The sequence below is a fragment of the Adiantum capillus-veneris genome, chromosome 28, assembly GCF_014529385.1.
Source record: "Adiantum capillus-veneris isolate H3 chromosome 28, ASM1452938v2, whole genome shotgun sequence".
NCBI lineage: Eukaryota > Viridiplantae > Streptophyta > Polypodiopsida > Polypodiales > Pteridaceae > Adiantum > Adiantum capillus-veneris.
The window spans coordinates 110,891,848-110,911,425 of NC_140958.1; the positions used below are offsets into that span (position 1 = coordinate 110,891,848).

A 19,578-nucleotide genomic window follows, 5' to 3' on the forward strand; every position below is an offset into this window, starting at 1 on the left:
ACGCTGAGGCTGATCTGCAATGCAAAAACACTGGGATGTTTTGATGCTTGATGCAAAAACACTATGCTGAATGCTGGAATCTTCTACCGTCAAGGCTGATTTGCAATGCAAAAACGCCAGGCTTAATTGATGAAAACGCTAGGGCTGATTTGGGTTGGGAGAACATTGGCACACGGTTGCAATTCTTGTCATCTTTCCTCCCGTTGACAGATGGGCAATATGAGATTGCAAATTCAGACGTACTGGATTAATTGAAGTCTTACATTTATGATCAAAAGTATCACAAAACGGGAGCGTATACGAGCACTTAGAAATCTGATAAAATAAAATACTTTGCAAAAGGTGAGAGAAGGGAGAAGATCAACACAGTATTGGGGACCAGAAGATGGGCTGGTCCCCCCCCCCCCCCCGTTAAGAGTATTCTTTTATTCAGGGAGAATTCTTATACAAGCACGAGAACCCGAGGAAACCCCTCCGTTGTGTAATCTTAGACCCGAAGGTCGTGCTTTCCCGTAAAGGGCTTGGGCACAAGGCCGTTCCTTCCCGTAAGGGACTTAGGCGCGAAGCCGTACTTTCCCGTAAGGGACCTAGGCGTGAAGCCGTACTTCCCGTGAAGGGCCTTCCCATAAGACGGGAGATTCCTGCAAAACAAACCACACAAAGCAACAATTCTCAATGCATATCAACACTTTATACCTGTCGCTCCTTGCTCGGAGAATCAACCTCTGTACTCAGTCGTCATGCGAACACTTGCAATTTCCGTCACCAGCCTCTACTCCAGAATCCCAGCGCTAGCACTTCTTGCGGCTTCCGGCATGTGAAAACTGGAACGTTGGCTACCCTTTTATAGGGTCTGGCACCCGGTGGGAATAGGGGTCCAGAAAGCAGAGCCTGGCGCTCCTAGAGAGAGGAGAGAGAATTCAGGCCCCCTCCCCCCCCTGCGTAGCTTTTTAGCGCTGCCTTTTTTTGAGGGACTTGCTTTATTTTATTAATAAAGGCCTGGTCACTTAAAAGTGACCGGCCACTTTAATAAAATAAAGTGTGAACCTGTTCAAACTTTAAAAACTCACTTAGTTAATGAAAACAATGCTACACGGACACATTCCAGGCGTCCCCGGGTGCAGGACACGACACAGATGCAATGCAGACACAGACTCCTCGTGGGAAAACATCCGTCCTCCCGCGACTATTCTTGCTTTTCGTAAAAAGCTTCATTGAACCCATCTTTATTCTTGTGCTTGCGTTCTTACGCGTATTTTCTTACTTAGTTCAGATTTCCTCCTTAGCCTACGGGATGCCCCCTTATTGATGCACCCGTCACCCATCATGTGACGCATCAGGGGCACTCGTAACCCGGCCCTTTCCACCGAACTTACGGAAACTCCTTCGCGATGTTTACCGTCACCCATCAAATGACACATCAGAGCTGTCCGTTCCTGATGGCAGTTCCTGTAGCTACAATCTTTTAACAGTTCTTAGTGCACACAATAAAATATCCTAAAAAAGAGATTGATTATTAAAAATAAGAAAATAGTTCCTATTAGCAACATCCCTCTGGATGCTAAACAGTTGACCTCAACTGTAGTGCTTGGACATATACCTCCAGTATCTCGGGATAAGCTGCTAATTCCTCCTGCGTCATCCACTGAGCATCTAGATTCGAATAGTTCTTAAACTTAACCAAATACTTCCGTGTTATCTTTCTGGATTTGAGAGACCGCTCCTGATGACTTACTATCTGCTCCGGTTGGAGTATTTCTTCTGTTTCCTCAACCTCGGGAAGTTCCTCAGCACTAGGCTGGCTCGAAGGCGGTCCCGCATACGGCCGGAGTGAACTGACATGGAAAGCATTATGGATCTTCCAATTAGGCGGTAGCTCTAATCGGAAGGTGACATCATTCACTCGCTCAATGATCTTAAACGGCCCATAATAACGGGTAGAAAGTTTTACCACCTTCCCCTTATGAGATGCTTGTTTCTTAAGTCTTGCCTTCTCAAACTTGAGTAAGACTAACTGTCCGACTGTTAAGTCTAGATTCCTCCTGTGCTTGTCTGCAGCTTTCTTATGCCTTTCCTGAGAGCGTAGAATAGCTCTCCTAACTTGCCCGTAGGCTGTGTCCAAATCCCAGACAATTTCATGTGCTGCAAAGATCTTATCCTTAGTTAAAAGGATCGGTGGAAGCAAAGGCTTACCATAGAGAATCTCAAAAGGTGCTTTCCCCGTCGATGAGTGTATGGTATTGTTATACACATACTCGACAAGAGGCAAATATTTCTCCCAGTCAGATTGCCGGTCTGACACATAAGCTTTTAACATATCCAATACTGTGGAATTGGCTATCTCACTTTGCCTGTCCGTTTGAGGATGGTAGGCAGATGAAAAATTCAGCTTTGTACCAAGATTGTCCATCAAGGCACGCCAAAAATTTCCTGTCATGCGAGGATCTCGATCGCTCACAATAGACTTAGGCATTCCGTGATGCTTAAAGATCTGTGCTAGAAAGACCCTAGCCATATGATCTGCTTTGATCGTTTTCTTGACTGGTATAAAGTGTGCTTGCTTGCTAAACCTGTCCACAATGGTCCAGATCGCGTCATTTCCAGTCTGAGTTCTAGGGAGGTCCATGATGAAGTCCATGGCAATACTTTCCCAAGGTTCATTGGGCACAGGCAAAGGTTGTAGCAACCCAGGCGTCTTATGCCGATCATACTTCACTTTTTGGCAACCCAAGCATTCCGTGACATACTTATCAATGTCTCTTTAAGGCTAGGCCAAAAGAAATATCTTTCCATTGCTAAGGTCGTAGGGAGAATACCTCGATGACCCGCATAAGGCGAAGCGTGTGCTTCATCCATGATCTTCTTTCTTAATGGTTCTGCAACGCAAAGGGCCTGATGGTGGTAGAGATAACCATCCCGAATGGAATAGGGAAACTCATTCTCTCCACGATGTAGCTTTCCCCAAATGGTGGAGAAGTCTGGATCATTCGGATATAAATCCGGTAGTGCTTCTAATTCTTGGTGATACACCGAAGTGATAGCGTTCACCCTTGGCCGCCTAGACAATGCGTCTGCGACTACATTCTTACTCCCAGCCGTGTGAAGGATCTGGAAGGCACTATCAAAATAGGTCCATGGCTTAGCAAGTACTTGAGCCGATCAAAAGCTCCTTGTTGTCTCGATCCCCATCTGAAAGGAATCTTCTTCTTTGTCAAATCATGAAGTGGTCTTGCTACATGAGCAAATCCTCGGACAAACCTTCGATAATACGAACATAATCCCAGGAATCTACGTACATCATGTACCGTAGTGGGAATAAAAGCTCGATACGGGCTGAAAATGCGGTCCATCATGCGATTGAACGTCTCGCAGGAGCATTGGTCAAGCCGAAAGGCATTACCAAAAATTCATATAGTCCAAAGGCTGTGCGGAAAGCAGTCTTATGGACATCCTTAGGGGCAATCCGTATCTGATGATACCTACTCTTTAAGTCTGTGCGACTAAAGACACTTGCACCCTGCAACTTATCAAGTATATCATCAATCCGAGGGATCGGAAAGCGATTCTTGATCGTGATCTTGTTTAAAGACCTGTAGTCTATGCACATTCGAAACGTGCCATCTTTCTTCTGCACCAATACAACTGGAGAGCTAGAAGCTCGTTGACTTGCTTCAAAATTTCCTCTTGTTGAGCAAGACTTACCCGATAAGGCGGTTGATTGGGAGGCGAGCTACCCGGTATGAGATCTATGCGGTGATCTTCCGGGCGTACCGGAGGGAGTTCATCAGGAAGTGTTTCCGTGAAACAATCTTTGTACTTTTCAATAAATTGAAGATGCTTAATTTCCAGACTAGAGAGAGAGTCCCTACTAGTTTTATCCTTCTCACGTGCAAAAATCAAGTAAGCAGAAACACACTTCTTCATTTCTTTCTTAATGGAGATATGGCTTACAATTGGGAACTTCCAATCTCCTGCATCAGCATGAATCTTTATTTTCTTACCCCCATGATCAAAAGTGAGGGTCTTTTCCACATAATCGAGAATAGGTGTCATGTGGAAGTGCCATGGCATACCCGAGATGATATCACATCCCTCGATGGGTGCCATCAAAAATGATTCACGGTCCTTGTACTCGCCAATCCGAAGATTGAGCTGTCCTTGTACGGGAGTTGCATTGGTTGTCAACCCCTCGAATGCCGATCCGGATGTAACCGGTGTGCTAAGCTGAGCCGGTGTGAGGCACAATCGTTCCGCAGTATCCAGGGAGATGAAGTTATCCGTGGATCCTGGATCATAAAGAATCAGTACTCGCTGGTTGTTCAAAGACCCCCAGCCCTTCAAAAGTTGATGCTTCCCCTTGAACATATTGAGTTCGAGCTTGGTGGTGCGGGTTCCTTCCTTGCTTTCTCTTGCCTCGTAGAGGCTTGTTCTTGCCGTTGCTGCTTTAGCGGGCAATCTGGTTTCATATGTTCTTTCTTGCAACAATAGAAGCATCTTCCTTCCTCTCTGAAAGTTTGAAGTTGAGTAGGAGAAAGATACTTAGTTCGCTTGCCATTGCCCTCTGGCTTCTTAGAGTGATCATCGTCTCTAGATGGAGGACGTTTTCTTCCTTGGCCTCCTTGGTCATCGTAGACCCCTCTTTGTCTTGCACGGTAAGTGCTATGCTCCATTTTTCTGGGTGTCCCAGTTGAGTGCAAATCCTCAGCAATGATTGCTGACTCCATCATCCTCTGAAGAGTGTCATGTGGATACACTTTCATACTCTTTCGAAGCTGCGGTTGGAGACCCGCTTCGAACTTTCGTTTCGTTTCCTCGTCGGCAATCTTCATGAAGGGAGTGACCTTCAGAAGAACCGACCAATACTTGTCCACATAAGTCGTTACTCTTTCATGTTCCTTCTGGGCAAGCTAGTCCCATTCCTTCCGTATGTCCTGCTCGAAGTCAGGTGGAAGAAATTGTTCATAAAATTCAGATTTGAAGCTCTCCCAAGTTCAGGCTTGAGAACCTTCCAGAATCTTGGCTAACCACCAATTACTTGCCGTTTCCTTGAGGTGCATCCCCACATGGCGTAATTTGGATCTTTCTGTGAAGTGCCCATTGGTAAAGGCGACTTCAAACTGCGTGATGAAGGACAGTGCTTTGGAGATGTCTCTCCGTCCGTTGTAGGTTTCGAACTTGATGTCCTTGTCGCCCGATTTGAAGACTCTCATGCGATGTTGAGACTTGCAACCATGCTTCTTGAATCGAGGCTTATCTTTAGGTTGATGTAGGGTAGTAGTAGTAGCGGCTTCCTTCTTCTGTCGAGATGATCGAGAAGTAGAAGTATAATCAGGAGAGTAAGATGGAGATGAGATAGAGATGTCCTTGCTCTCGTCTAGCAAAGAGAGCGCTTTTTCTTGGCCTTTCCTTGAAGTAGGCCGTTCATTCCGATCCGAAGATCCTTTGTGCACCTCGGCACGTTCTTCTTCTCTTGCGTCCTGTGGTCTCACGCCAACAATGTTGTCTGGATGCTTGGTTGCATCAATTCCATTCGTTTTCTTCATTCCGCCCAAAAGCTTTTGGACGTCTGGCAACAGTAAGATTTGTTGCAACTCCGCAAGCTGAGCTTGCACTTGTTGAAGCTCCTCTTCAACGCTTCTCCCTTGGCTCGACATGGTTCTTCCCGTTCTTCCTGGAATCGTACTTCTTTTCAGAGAAAGAGAGGAGTCCGAGCTCTGATACCACTGTCACAAAACGGGAGCGTACACGAGCACTTAGAAATCTGATAAAATAAAATACTTTGCAAAAGGTGAGAGAAGGGAGAAGATCGACACAGTATTGGGGACAAGAAGATGGGCTGGTCCCCCCCCGTTAAGAGTATTCTTTTATTCAGGGATAACTCTTATACAAGCACGAGAACCCGAGGAAACCCCTCCGTTCTGTAATCTTAGACCCGAAGGTCGTGCTTTCCCGTAAAGGGCTTGGGCACAAGGCCGTTCCTTCCCGCAAGGGACTTGGGCGCGAAGCCGTACTTTCCCGTAAGGGACTTAGGCGTGAAGCCGTACTTCCCGTGAAGGGCCTTCCCGTAACACGGGAGATTCCTGCAAAACAAACCACACAAAGCAACAATTCTCAATGCATATCAACACTTTATACCTGTCGCTCCTTGCTCGGAGAATCGACCTCCGTACTCAGTCGTCACGCGAACACTTGCAATTTCCGTCGCCAGCCTCTACTCGAGAATCCCAGCGCTAGCACTTCCTGCGGCTTCCGGCATGTGAAAACTGGAACGTTGGCTACCCTTTTATAGGGTCTGGCACCCGGCGGGAATAGGGGTCCAGAAAGCAGAGCCTGGTGCTCCTAGAGAGAGGAGAGAGAGAGATCGCAAATTCAGCCCGCCCCCCTGCGTAGCTTTTTAGCGCTGCCTTTTTTTGAGGGACTTGCTTTATTTTATTAATAAAGGCCTGGTCACTTAATAGTGACCGGCCAGTTTAATAAAATAAAGTGTGAACCTGTTCAAACTTTAAAAACTCACTTAGTTAATGAAAACAATGCTACACAGACACATTCCAGGCGTCCCCGGGTGCAGGACACGACACAGATGCAATGCAGACACAGACTCCTCGCGGGAAAACATCTGTCCTCCCGCGACTGTTCTTGCTTTTCGTAAAAAGCTTCATTGAACCCATCTTTATTCTTGTGCTTGCGTTCTTACGCGTATTTTCTTACTTAGTTCGGATTTCCTCCTTAGCCTACGGGATGCCCTCTTACTGATGCACCCGTCACCCATCATGTGACGGATCCGGGGCACTCGTAACCCGGCCCTTTCCACCGAACTTACGAAAACTCCTTCGCGATGTTTACCGTCACCCATCAAATGACACATCAGAGCTGTCTATTCTTGATGGCAGTTCCTGTAGCTACAATCTTTTAACAGTTTTTAGTGCACACAATAAAATATCCTAAAAAAAGATATTAATCATTAAAGATAAGAAAATAGTTCCAATTAGCAACAAAAAGAAATGGGAATTTTTTTTTGCCCTTGGTGGAATTTGCCTACAATAACACGATCCACTGTTCGATGGGGAAGGCACCGTTTGAGATTATTGAAGGTGCTACGAAGGTTCCACTCTTTCTAAGCACCAAAGATAAGATTTTTGAAGCCAACCAGTATACGAGGGACTTGGACGCTTTTGCCAAGGTCCGGGAGGCTTTAGCGAAATCTCTGGAAACACACAAGAAGGCATGTCACATGCACATCTAACCCTATGTGCATGTGGACAAGCTACTGCAAGTCCAGGATTTAGATCAGCTTAGGAAGTGTTATGGCACCTTTGTGAGTCTGTTCACAGGCTGTGCATCTCGAGGCACTTAGAGTAGCTGCATATCCTCTGGTTGCACACAACATGATCATCAGAGTTACAGTCAGTAGCGATCATGAGCATTTTACAGTGCACAGAACCCATTTTCCCTATTTTAGCCATTTTTCACTTATTATTAATAAGTGACTTTGTTGGGAAAGTAAGTAGGGCAAATTTGCTAGTTCCTTTAAAAGAAACCTAGCGCTAGCACTTTCTGGCAGAAGAGGCAGCAGAGACCCAGTGTTTCGTAGTGCACCTTCTCAGCAAGACTTGGCAGGACAACCTAGCGTTTTTCAGTCAACAAGACCAGCCTAGCGTTTTCAACAAGAGTAGATCGGCCCTGGTGTTAGCACTTCACAGAAGCAAGCCTAGCGTTTTTGCAGCAGATCCCAAGATAAGCTTGACGTTTTTGCATTTGCAGGTCTCTCTAGCGTTTTGTAGATTCCCGGCGATAGAACCAGCCCTAGCATTAGCGTTTTCAGTTTTCAGCAGTTAGACACCGCAGATCAAGTCCAAAACCTCGCAATCTCACCTTCCCGCAACAGATCCTCGCCACGTGGTCAGATCAGCCAATGCTTTCAGTTTCTGCCTGCTGTTCACAGATTTCAGCCTCTGCGTTTTCAGTGCATCGTCGTCGCGTCGTCGCCATCGCCGTCGTGGCCGACATAAAATCACAATTCAACAGATAGCATATTTGCAGATTGCAGCCCCTAGCGTTTTAGATATCAGCCTGTCTCATCGCCATCATCATTGTCGTCGACATCGTCGGCAAGTCCATTGCATCTAGACCATTGTACCAGATTTGTGCAATCAATAGCATAGACCTCTCTCGCCATAGAGAGTGGGGCCCTTGAGAAGGGTTTGTCATTTGACAACATTCTGGTGTCGTATTCTCTTCTCTCTCTCTCTCTCTCTCAGTCTCAGTACCTTCATTCACAGTGTCATTCACTTTGTTTGTGATCATTTGCACTCTCTCACTAAAGGAACGGAAGGCTCTCCCTTTCATAAGTAAAAGGAACCCTTGAGCACAGTTCGGAGCACTCATCTTGAGCAAAGTTCAACATTCACTTCCGCTGCACCTTACATTGGTATCAGAGCTTTGGTAGTGTTCTGTATCACTCAAGGAAAGAACCACATAAAATTTTTTGCTTGTTGCGGTCGCATGTAACCCAAGTCGACTTGGGCTTGTCGATTCCTAATTATCTTTTTGAAGAGTGACAGGGAACCCAAGAAAGAAGGGCTTGTCCGGCCTCCCCTAGTTCCTCTTTTCACTCACTGAGAGCGGACCGTGCACTTAGTGGCCGGCCAATTGACGTGAGGTGGAAAAAAGCAACCTTGGTGTGAGCGCAAGGCCGCCAAGGGGTGCACCCGCAAGAAAGAGTAGAGCTCGGGTAAGAGAAAAGCCTTCTCTAACACAGATTGCAAGCTAAAGAGGAATCTCAAGAACCTCAAGATCTGTTAGGTGCATCGGAATGAATATTTGAACTTTGCTCAAGATGAGTGCTCCAAACTATGCTTAAGGTTCCTTTTTGTTCTTATGGAAGGTAGAGCCTTCCGTTCTTAACGAGAGAATGCTATGATCACAACAAAGTGAATGGACGCTGTGCGTGCAAGTGTATGAGAGAGAGAGAGAGAGAGAGAGAGAGAGAGAGAAGAGAAATACGACACCAGAGACATTGTAAAACCCCCCTCCAAAGGCCCCACTCTCGTCGGTGAGAGTCGTCTACTATTGATTGCACAAACTGGTACAAACTGAATGCATGTGACTGATGCAAGTCTAGGCTATGTCGGCGATGACGACGGGGATGAGGACACCAACCTAAGGGATGAAATCTGCAATCTTTTATCCGTTGTCCAAAAACGCTATGGGCTGAAATCTGTTGTTGCCGAAAACGCTGGTTTCGGGCTGCTTTCGGCTGATCTTTGTCGCTGAAAATCTGCAGGTCTTAGGCTGAAAACTGATGTTCTTTGATGGTTGAAAATCGCCTGCTGAAAATGTCCAAAGGTCGGAAATTGGGGCTGCTTTTGCTAGGATCAAAAACGCTAGGCATGGGGGTTCTGTTGGCGATGGCAAGGGCTGAAAACGCTGATGTTTGCAGCTTTGCCGGCGATGAAGCTAATGCTAAAAACGCTATGCATGAGGATCTGCTTGCGGTGACTATTGCAAAAACGCTACGCTGTGGGAACTCCTTGCGATGATGCTGGATGTGAAAACGCTAGGGGAGAGATGGTCCTTGCTTGGAGGAATATCCACCAAGTGTCTTGCTTGAGAAGTTGCCTGTTGAGCGGTGGAGCTCCTGTTGCCTCTTTTGCCAATTATTGCTAGTCTAGGTTTGCTTATATACAAACTTACTCAATTTGCCCTACCTACTTTCCAACAAAAGTCACTTAAAAATAAGGGAAAATTACCAAAATACCCCTCTAATTTGTGGAAATTCCCACAATACCCCTCAAATTTCAAAAATTCCTAAAATACCCTCGTATCTATTTTGGTTGAATTATTCAAGCTTATCATTCCTTTTTTCTTTTCTGCAATCAAGATCCGTTTTTGAGTGCTTAGCATGTAATTTGTCACGAATTACCTTGCAAAAAAGGGCAATTATATCTAAAAATAATGAAGCATTTCATTTCCAGAGCCTACATAACCTACTCAAATTCTAGTTTTAGTATCTTGTATTGATAGACAATCAGTCTTCTTATGAAAGGTACAAATTTTTTAATCTTTGGAAAAATTTAATGACACAACCAGGGGTATTTTGGGAATTTTGAAAAATTTGAGGGGTATTTTGGGAAATTATGACAAAATATCAGGGGGTATTTCGGGAATTTTTGAAATGTGAGGGGTAATTTGGGAATTTCCACAAATTAGAGGGGTATTTTAGTAATTTTTCCTAAAAATAATAAGTGAAAAATGTCAAAAATAGGTAAAATAGACTAAATGCACTGGAAAATTCCCCTGAAGGATTCTGATGGGAATGCTTATGATCATGCTGTGTGCAACCAGAGGATATACATCTACATTAAGTGACTGGGCATGCACGGCCTACGAATAGACTCACAAAAGTTCCAGATCACTCCTAAATCTAGATTGACTTGACTGATTGAACCTTGATCATGTTGTAGCTTGTCCATGGACACATAGGGTTGGATGTGTCACGTGACATCCCCTCCTTTTCAAAGTGAGGTATTGGTACCGAACTGTATGGCGTCGAGGGAGATCGCCAATAGCATCCGGAATCCTGGAAGGGACTCTTCGCCGGTCCACTTTGATGCGTGGGTCGCGCGGTACTTGAACTTCATAAAGGTTTGCAAAGCTTGCTTCTTTGGGCCGCGCCGAAAGCTATACAAAGTCTTCTGTGGCTCCTTCAATGCTTCAACTTCGTTGAGAGTCATGCTTCTTTCTTCTTCAAGAATCTCCATGGCTGAAAATTCTTGAAACCATTTCCAACACAAAACCATGAACATACCCATTTCATGTTAAGTGAATGGAAAAAATCTTGTCTTCTCTAAAGACTGTGTATGCAATGTAGATGAACATAGAGATGGAGTGACAAACCGTTTATCAAACACATGCAAACAATGAGATCGAATCTTTCGGTATGATCTAGAGCAATCAACTGTGGCAATTCACAACGGAAATGCCCATGCTTGGTGCTCATACTTTCATGTGTTCTTTCTTCAACTGTGTTAAGCCAAGGAAGAGACATGGAATGTGACTTCCTTGAATGCATACTTTGCAGCTTTTCATGAACAATCCGCATACATTCGTGCTCATTCATGAGTGAAACGTGTTGAATGTACAATATGTCATGCCTAGGAAAAGGGATCACATAAAGACGTTGACTAAAATACAGGAAACGATCACGAATAAAACACTCGAACAATGCGTGCGTATCAATCATGCGAACACATAATACTTCCTGTGAAGGTTCTTTGGACCTAGGCTCGAGAGCCAAGATCGATTCTTCCTGAATGGGTTCTTTGGACCTAGGCTCGAGAGCCAAGATCGATTCTTCGTGATTGATCGAATCTGCAATGAGGTTAGCTTCACTAGAGAAAGTATCAACTAACACATCATCCTTCTTGTGAACAATCACATCTTCTTCATGCAAATCATCATGCTTGTCAGTGTCATCCAAATCATCATGCTCATCATTATCATCCAATTCATCATGCTTATCATTGTCATTCAAATTATCATGCTTATCATTGTCATGCTTTGGAGAAGAAGAGACTGAGAGAGTCTCCTTCTCCTGAATCCTTTCAATCTTGTCCTGCATATTAGCAATGAGAGAGGGAGAATGAACAATGTCCTCTCCACGAATGACAATGGGAGAATCACTTTGAAAGTGTCACCCTCCCAATCAATGAGAGGGTTAAGATCATGAAACCATCTAATGCCCAAAATCATATCACATCCTGAGAGAGGAGAACAAAAAATCTTCTACTGAAAGTAGCTTGTTGAATTGTAAACAACACACGAAGACACTCTTGTGTGATGAAAGAGTCCATACCGAGAACAAAGCCAGAGACCTGGAGAGGAGATTTCAGACTAACTTCTAGGCGGGCTCTCTCAACAAGAGAGGGACTGATCACATCATGCATACTACCTGGGTCAAACAATATGACAAAATGCTGCCCCGATATATGACCATACCATTTAATGAGAGAATCATCAATGGGAGGGTCGAGAAACTTGGGGCACACTCGTGTTATCATTAATTGCATTGATAGAGGAAGTGGGTTCTGTGGATTCTTTAGATTCATTCGATTCAAGCTTAGGACATGTTCTTTTTATGTGACCCTTAATGTGACAATGAAAACAACGACCTTCCTTAGAATAAGTGCTTTGCTCTTCCGACGTGATGTATTCTCCTACAATTCCTTGTGCTACCTTTTCATCTGGAGTAAGCTTAGGTTTAGCAATTGTGTTAGCCTTACCCTTAGGTTCATTGGAAGAATTCTTTTCTGAGAGATTGTTGGAAGATTGGTTAGAAGAGTTACCGTTCTTACCATTCTTACTGTTCTGAGAAGTCTGCGAGGACTTGTGGAAGTCTTGTTCTCCTTAGGCTTTCCCTTGTTGTGCTTCATCTCCTGTGCGAGAGCAATCGCTACTGCCTTGTTGAGATCGATTGGATCGAATACCTCGACATCGTCCTTGATATACTCGTCCAATCCAAAGAGAAAAGCCTCTTTGCGCTCATCATCCGACATGCGTAATTGAGTACCTAGCTACAAAACACGATTAGAAAAAGACATAACCGGCATACCATTTTGCTTGAGAGCTCGTCAATCGTCCTTCAATCATGCAAGGTACTGAAGCTGGCATAAACCGCGCCTTGAGCTTGTCTTGGAAATCAGCCCAATTGAACGAAAGGGGCGTGAATTCGTCGGCTTCCTTTAGGTGCACGGCTAACTGTGCCTCTTGCCATGCATGGTACCAATTGATGGCATCACCGGCAAGATATATAGTTGCCGTTAAAACCTTGCTATTCCCTGTCTTCTTAGTTGTCGCAAAATAAGCATTAAATTGATGCAACCAAGAATGAATAACCGTAGCATCCATCTTACCATCATACTTACTGAAAGTCAACTTCTTTTTGAGTGGGTTGTTGGAATCCGCCTCGTGGCTTGCGCCACTCGAGGAACTCCCACGATCTTTGGCTGGTTCGGACTTCGAGGCAAGTACTTGTCGAACCAATTCTTGAGTGCGGAGGTCTTGTTGCGCCTCACGCTCTGCCTCCAAGGCCGCTCGTCTTGCTTCTCGTTGAGCCTCCCGATCGGCCTCCAAGGCCGCTCGTCTTGCTTCAGCTTCCTCTTGTCTTTGTGCTTTTCTTTCGTCTTGTTCATCGTGCTCGCGTGCCAAGGCAATGCGATTCGTTTCTTGTTGTATGGCAATTCTTTCGTTTCTTTCTTCGCGCACCTGATTCGCTTCTTGTTGTTGGGCCATCATGTCCAACATCGACTTGACCATCGCCTCCATGGAAGTTGGTACAACTCGTGGCGTAGATGGCGAAGGGGGAGGGTCGGAAAAATCTATCGGTGGGAAGAACTCTTCATCGCCTCTATCATGCTCATCACCTGTATGCGAAGTATCCATTCCGCTTCGGGTGATGACCATGCACTATGATCTTTGGTTCTTAAGTTCACGAGGAACTTGGGTTCTTGAGGGTCTTGAAGTTCTTGAGTTCTGGAGGTTTTCTTTCGCTTGCAATCTGTGTTTGAGAAGAATCTTCTCGTCACCCGAGTTCTACTCCTTTCCGCGGGCGCACACCTTGGCGGTCTTGCGCTCACACCAAGGTTGCTTTTTCCCACCTCACGTCGATTGGCCGGCCGCTAAGTGCACGGTCCGCTCTCAATGAGTGAAAAGAGGCACAAGGAGAGGTTGGACAAGCCCTTCTTTCTTGGGATTCCTGTCACTCTTCAAAAACACGATCAGGAATCGACACGCCCAAGTGAACTTGGGGTTCATGCAACCTCAACAAGCAAAAAAAATAAAAATCTTTGTGATTCTTGTGGTTCTTTCCTTGAGTGATATAGAACATTGCCAAAGCTTTGATACCAATGTTAGGTGCAACGGAATGAATGTTTGAACTTTGCTCAAGATGAGTGCTTCGAACTGTGCTCAAGGTTCCTTTTTGTTCTTATGGAAGGTAGAGCTTTCCGTTCTTAACGAGAGAATGCTATGATCACAACAAAGTGAATGGACACTGTGCGTGCAAGTGTATGAGACTGAGAGATAGAGAGAGAAGAGAAATACGACACCAGAGACGACGTAAAACCCTCCTTCGAAGGCCCCACTCTCGTCGGCGAGAGTGGTCTACTATTGATTGGACAAACTGGTACAAACTGAATGCATGTGACTGATGCAAGTCTAGGCTATGTCGGCGATGACAACGGGGATGCCGACACCGACTTAAGGGCGGAAATTTGCAATCTTTATCTGCTGTCCAAAAACGCTATGGGCTGAAATCTGCTATTGCCGAAAACGCTGGTTTCAGGCTGCTTTTTGCCGATCTTTGTCGCTGAAAATCTGCAGGTCTTAGGCTAAAAACTGATGGTCTTTGATGGCTGAAAATCACCTCTGAAAATGGCCAAAGGCTGGAAACTGGGTCTCCTTTTGCTAGGATCAAAAACGGTAGGCATGGGGGTTCTGTTGGCGATGGCAAGGGCTGAAAACGCTGATGTTTGCAGCTTTGCCGGCGATGAAGCTAATGGTGAAAACGCTATGCATGAGGATCTGCTTGCGGTGACTACTTGTTGCAAAAACGCTAGGCTGTGGGGACTCTTGGCGATGATGCTGGATGCGAAAACGCTAGGGGGAGAGATGGTCCTTGCTTGGAGGAAAATCCACCAAGTGTCTTGCTTGAGAAGTTGCCTGTTGAGCGGTGGAGCTCCTGCTACCTCTTCTGCCAATTAGTGCTAGTCTAGGTTTGCTTATATACAAACTTACTCAATTTGCCCTACCTACTTTCCAACAAAAGTCACTTAAAAATAATAAGTGAAAAATGTCAAAAATAGATAAAATAGGCTAAATGTACTGTCAAATTCCTCTGAAGGATTCTGATGGGAATGCTTATGATCATGCTGTGTGTAACCAGAGGATATGCATCTACACTAAGTGACTGGGCATGCACGGTCTACAAATAGACTCACAAAAGTGCCAGATCACTTCTAAATCTAGATTGACTGACTGAACCCTGATCATGTTGTAGATTGTCCACAGACACATAGGGTTGGATGTGTCACGTGACAAGATCTCACGAACCTGCAGAACTCAAGGACTCAAGAACCTCAAGAACCCAAGAACCACAAGAACCCAAGTTCCTCGTGAACTTAAGAATCCAAGATCTCAGTGTATGGTCATCACACGAAGCGGAATGGATACTTCGCATGAAGGTGATGAGCATGGAGGTGGTGGAGTAGATTTTTCCCCACCAGGAGGTTTTTTCGACCCTCCCCCTTCCCCATCTACGCCACGGTTTGCATCAAATCCTATGGAAGCTTTGGTCAAGACGATGATGGACATGATGCTACGACAAGAAGCGCAACGCGCCGCTTTGGACCGCGAGCGCGAAGAAAGAACGGCAGCCTTGGAGCGTGAGCGTGAGCAAGTGCACTTGGCGGTTGAAGAAAGAACGGCAGCCTTAGAGCAAGCGCGCTTGGCGGCCAAGGAAAGAAAGACAGAATTGGATCGCGAGCGCGAAGACAGACGAGCGGCCTTGGAGTTAGAGCGTGAGGCGCAGAGAGATCAACGCATGTAAGAGTTGGTCCTACAGGCACTTACCTCGAAACACGAGCTGGTCAAAGATGTTGGTAGTTCATCAAGTAGCACAAGCAGAGATTCAGACTCCAACAACACCGTCACAGAGAAGATCACGTTCAATAAGTATGACAGTAAGATGGATGATAGTGTTATTCATTCTTGTTTGCATCAATTTAATGCTTATTTTGGGACAACTAAGAAGACAAGAAATAGAAAGGTTTTGTCGGCAGCCATGTACCTTGCCGGTGATGCCATTAATTGGTACCACGCATGGCAAGAGTGTAAGGTGTAGCGGAATGAATGTTGTATTTTCTCAAGATTAGTGATCTTTATTGCTCAAGGTTCCTTTTAGTTCTTAGGGAAGGAGAGAGCCTTTCGTCTTATGGGGAGTGCAATGATCACGAACAACGTGAGTGGATATTGTGCGTGCAAGTGAATGAGACTGAGAGAAGGAGAGAGAAGAGATACGACACCCGAGAGGTTGTAAAACCCTCCTCCGAAGGCCCCACTCTCGTCGGCGAGAGTGGTCTACTTTGATTGCACAAAGGTGTACAATGCGTATGCAATGGACTGATGCAATGGGACTATGCCGATGACGACGACGGTGATGACGACGACGACTTAGGCTGAAATGTGTGATCTTCTATTGGCTGACTTTCGTGGACTGTTTCGGGGCTGAAATCGATTGTTTTACTGCTGTCTTAGGGCTGAAATTGAATGGTTCCGTCGGGGTTAATGCTGAGGACAAAAACGCTGAACTGTTGCAAAGCTTGGCTGCGTTTTTATGGGCTAACTTCTTTGTTGTAACACCCTGTCAATGGCTGCGTTTTGCAAGGCCAAAGGGCTGATGAAAAACGCTCGATCTGGCAGTGAATTCCCTGTTGAAAAACGCTGATAAAACGCTGAAATCTCTGATGCTTGCTTGCGTTTTTGGCAAGAAAAATGCTCGCTGATGATGTAGCATTTCTGCAAGGAAAACGTTGGGGCTATTTAGTGCTGGCGAGGGAAAGACTCTGCAACTGCTAGGGTGTGATGGCGATGGGCTGCTGTGGAAGAAAACGCCAAGGTCTGGAAACTTGCCCGGCGAGGATGGGGATCCAAAAACGGTGGGGGTGCTGGGGGGTACTACTGAGAAGTTGCCTGTTGAGCGGGAAGCTCCTGCTGCCTCTTCTGCCAGAAAGTGCTAACTTGGGTTTGCTTATATATTAACTTAGCAAAATTGCCCTATCTACTTTTTGTTGTAAAGTGAAGGAAAAACATCTTGTCTTCTCTAAAGATTGTGTATGCAATGTAGATGAACATAGAGACGGAGTGACAACCCGTTCATCAAACACATGCAAACAATGAGGTCGAATCTTTTCTGTTTGATCGAAATCAATCAACTGTGGCAAAACACAATGGAAATGCCCATGCTTGGTGCTCATACTATCATGTGCTCGTTTGGAAACTGTGTCATGCCAAGGAAAAGACATGGAATGTGACTTCCTTACATACAAACTTTTCAGCTTTTCATGAACAATCCGCATACATTCGTGCTTATCCATGAGAGAAACGTGCTCAACATACAATATGTCATGCCTAGGAAAAAGGATCACATAACGATGTTGGTCTCTGTGGGCTTTTGGTTTATTTGATGAAGTTGCTCTTCAAAAGTGAAAACTTTGCATCTGTTCTTCTTGCCCTCCTGAAAATTTGCAACTGACCTCTTGAAGATGTATGAGAAAACATGATTTGAGTTGCTGTCTGTCTTTCTTTTCTTCCAGATTGATTCTTCTGGCAAGTCTGGTACGAGAAAACGTGGTTTTAAGGTCGGTAAGAAGAATAAGTTGAAAGTGAAGTCTTCTCTGGTGAAGGCTAAAGCTGCACAAGCCATGGAGGTGGACCCTTAAGTGGTATTTCCGAACTACACTAATTTTGTGTGTGACTCAGATATCTGGTCTTGCTCGTCCACATTTTGGCGATTATGTACCAGCTTCTAATCCATGTAGTGCACTGAGTTACATCCTTTTTTATGTCTTGTAAAATGTTCTCTTAGCAAATCAGCAGTAGTCACCGGCAGCTTTGCTGTCATCTTTCCAAAACTATATGTTTTGTAGACCAATATCACCTGCATTGGGCTTTTTGTTTGGAAAGGGATGATTTGTGTTGTTTTGAAATAGTTGGTAATTGGTGAGCCCCTCTTTCTAATAGGGTAAAAATTGCAACAACTTTAGAATTCTTCAGGACAACCATTGAGTTTACGTCTTTGTTAAGACTGTTATTTATTGCTTTCTTTCTTTTGATGTTCCACTTGGCGTGGTCTTTTAACAATGCATCTTGGGTGCCCCCCCCCCCCCCCCCCCCCCCCCCCCCCCGCCCCACCCAGGGAAAGTTGAACGGTGGGCGTGCTATGAGATGGAGTTTGTGCGAACTCTGCCTCCCACCCTTCTTCTCGTCACAATGGCCTGGCAGTGGTGTTTTCTCTGAATAATGTGGTAACTCTTGTTTGCTTTATCTTGCTCACCTCTATTTTCAAACTCGAGCTTTTCCCTTGACAAAAATTAAGAGTCAATTTTTGTTTGGATCGATCTTGGTTCTGCACATCAGAGTCATTACTTGTGGATCTTAGTTGGTTCTTCACATATGACCCAATGGTAAACTTGTATGATGGATACCATTGTACTTTGCGGTTAACTTTTTTTTACATGAAAATCTATGAAGATTGCAATGTTGTTTTATTAAGTCACTTTGTGAAATGAGCAGCATCGACTTGCTTTCTCTAAACTTGATGGTCCCAAAAACTTGGTTTGAGAGTGACTTTCATTCAAGCCATTAAAATTGAAATGGTGCCCCTACTTTTCATTTTGAAGCAAGGAACCCATTTTGAAGCCTTTAATAGAACCCATTTTCTTTCATCCAAGCTTCAAAATTGGAATGGTGACCCTACTTTTTATTTTGAAGCCTTGAAAGGAATCCATTTGCTTTCTACTCAAATTGGAAGGTCATATAAGTTAAGTTGGCAAATTTAAAGAGAGAATCTACTTTTTATTTTGAAGGTCTTAAAGAAGTCCCATTTTCTTTCTACAAAAATTCGAAGGCCAAACAAATACTTTTGAGAACCTCTTCCAATTCTTTTGAAAGGTAGTGGCAGCCGTAATGAGGAAACGTGTAAGGCCATCAGTTATTCTAATAGGTCAAGAAATGGGTAACTACCTTGACAATACTCCAAGAGCTTCTCTCTTTTACTCTCATGCATAACAAACAAAAGAAGTTTTTAAAGTAACTAAAATTTTGTCAAATACACACACACACACACAGACACAATTTCCCTTTTCGTCCCCCCTCTCCCCTCTCTTTAGGCATTTATCTTTTCACAAAGGTGTTGCCAAAAGAGAAGGAAAGAGATTGTAGATTTGTTGTATTTTCTCATTCTCTCTTCTACACACACACACACACACACACACACACACACTCCAATTGTATCTAATAGTAGTTCATTGTATTTTTCAATAGATTGAAGACAGGAAAATAAGTGGAGAACAAGAGTGATGGTTGCAAACTAAAAGAGCTTTGGTATGCATAAGCTTGAGTTGTATTACATTGTAGAACTCAAAGGCCTGTTTGCTTGCTTACTAATTAGCATGATTCTATGATGTCTACATATACTGAAAAACCAATCAAGGTGTACATTGTAGCACTATATCATCCATTGAGGTACCCCTTGGACATCATACTCTTGAAGGTGGTTGGCAACAAAGATTTACTATTTGCAACAATCTCTCAAGTGTTGTTTAACTCAAGCTTCTCTCATCAATGTTTAATTTTAGTAAATAAATCATTGTAATGTTTCGTTTTCGGATGTATATGTTGTGCATATGCTTACACATACAAGCAAATAAAACATACCCCTACTTGAAGATACACTTCATCTAGACAACTAAAAATTTCAACAAAAGTTAGAGAACTATAAGGTTTTTCCTAACTTTGAGAGAG

General features: G+C 44.4%; 1 protein-coding gene across 1 annotated transcript in view; it reads left to right on the forward strand.

Moving 5' to 3' along the window:
- LOC147421096 (uncharacterized) overlaps nt 1-17,834 on the forward strand; it is a 33,411-nt gene extending 15,577 nt beyond the window's left edge. Inside the window, exon 3 of the mRNA XM_086504972.1 lies at nt 17,370-17,834. Within this exon, the coding sequence (XP_086361098.1) occupies nt 17,370-17,495 (126 nt within the window). The 3' untranslated portion in view covers nt 17,496-17,834. The remainder of the gene's footprint in view (nt 1-17,369) is intronic.
- Nucleotides 17,835-19,578: the final 1,744 nt, after the last annotated feature.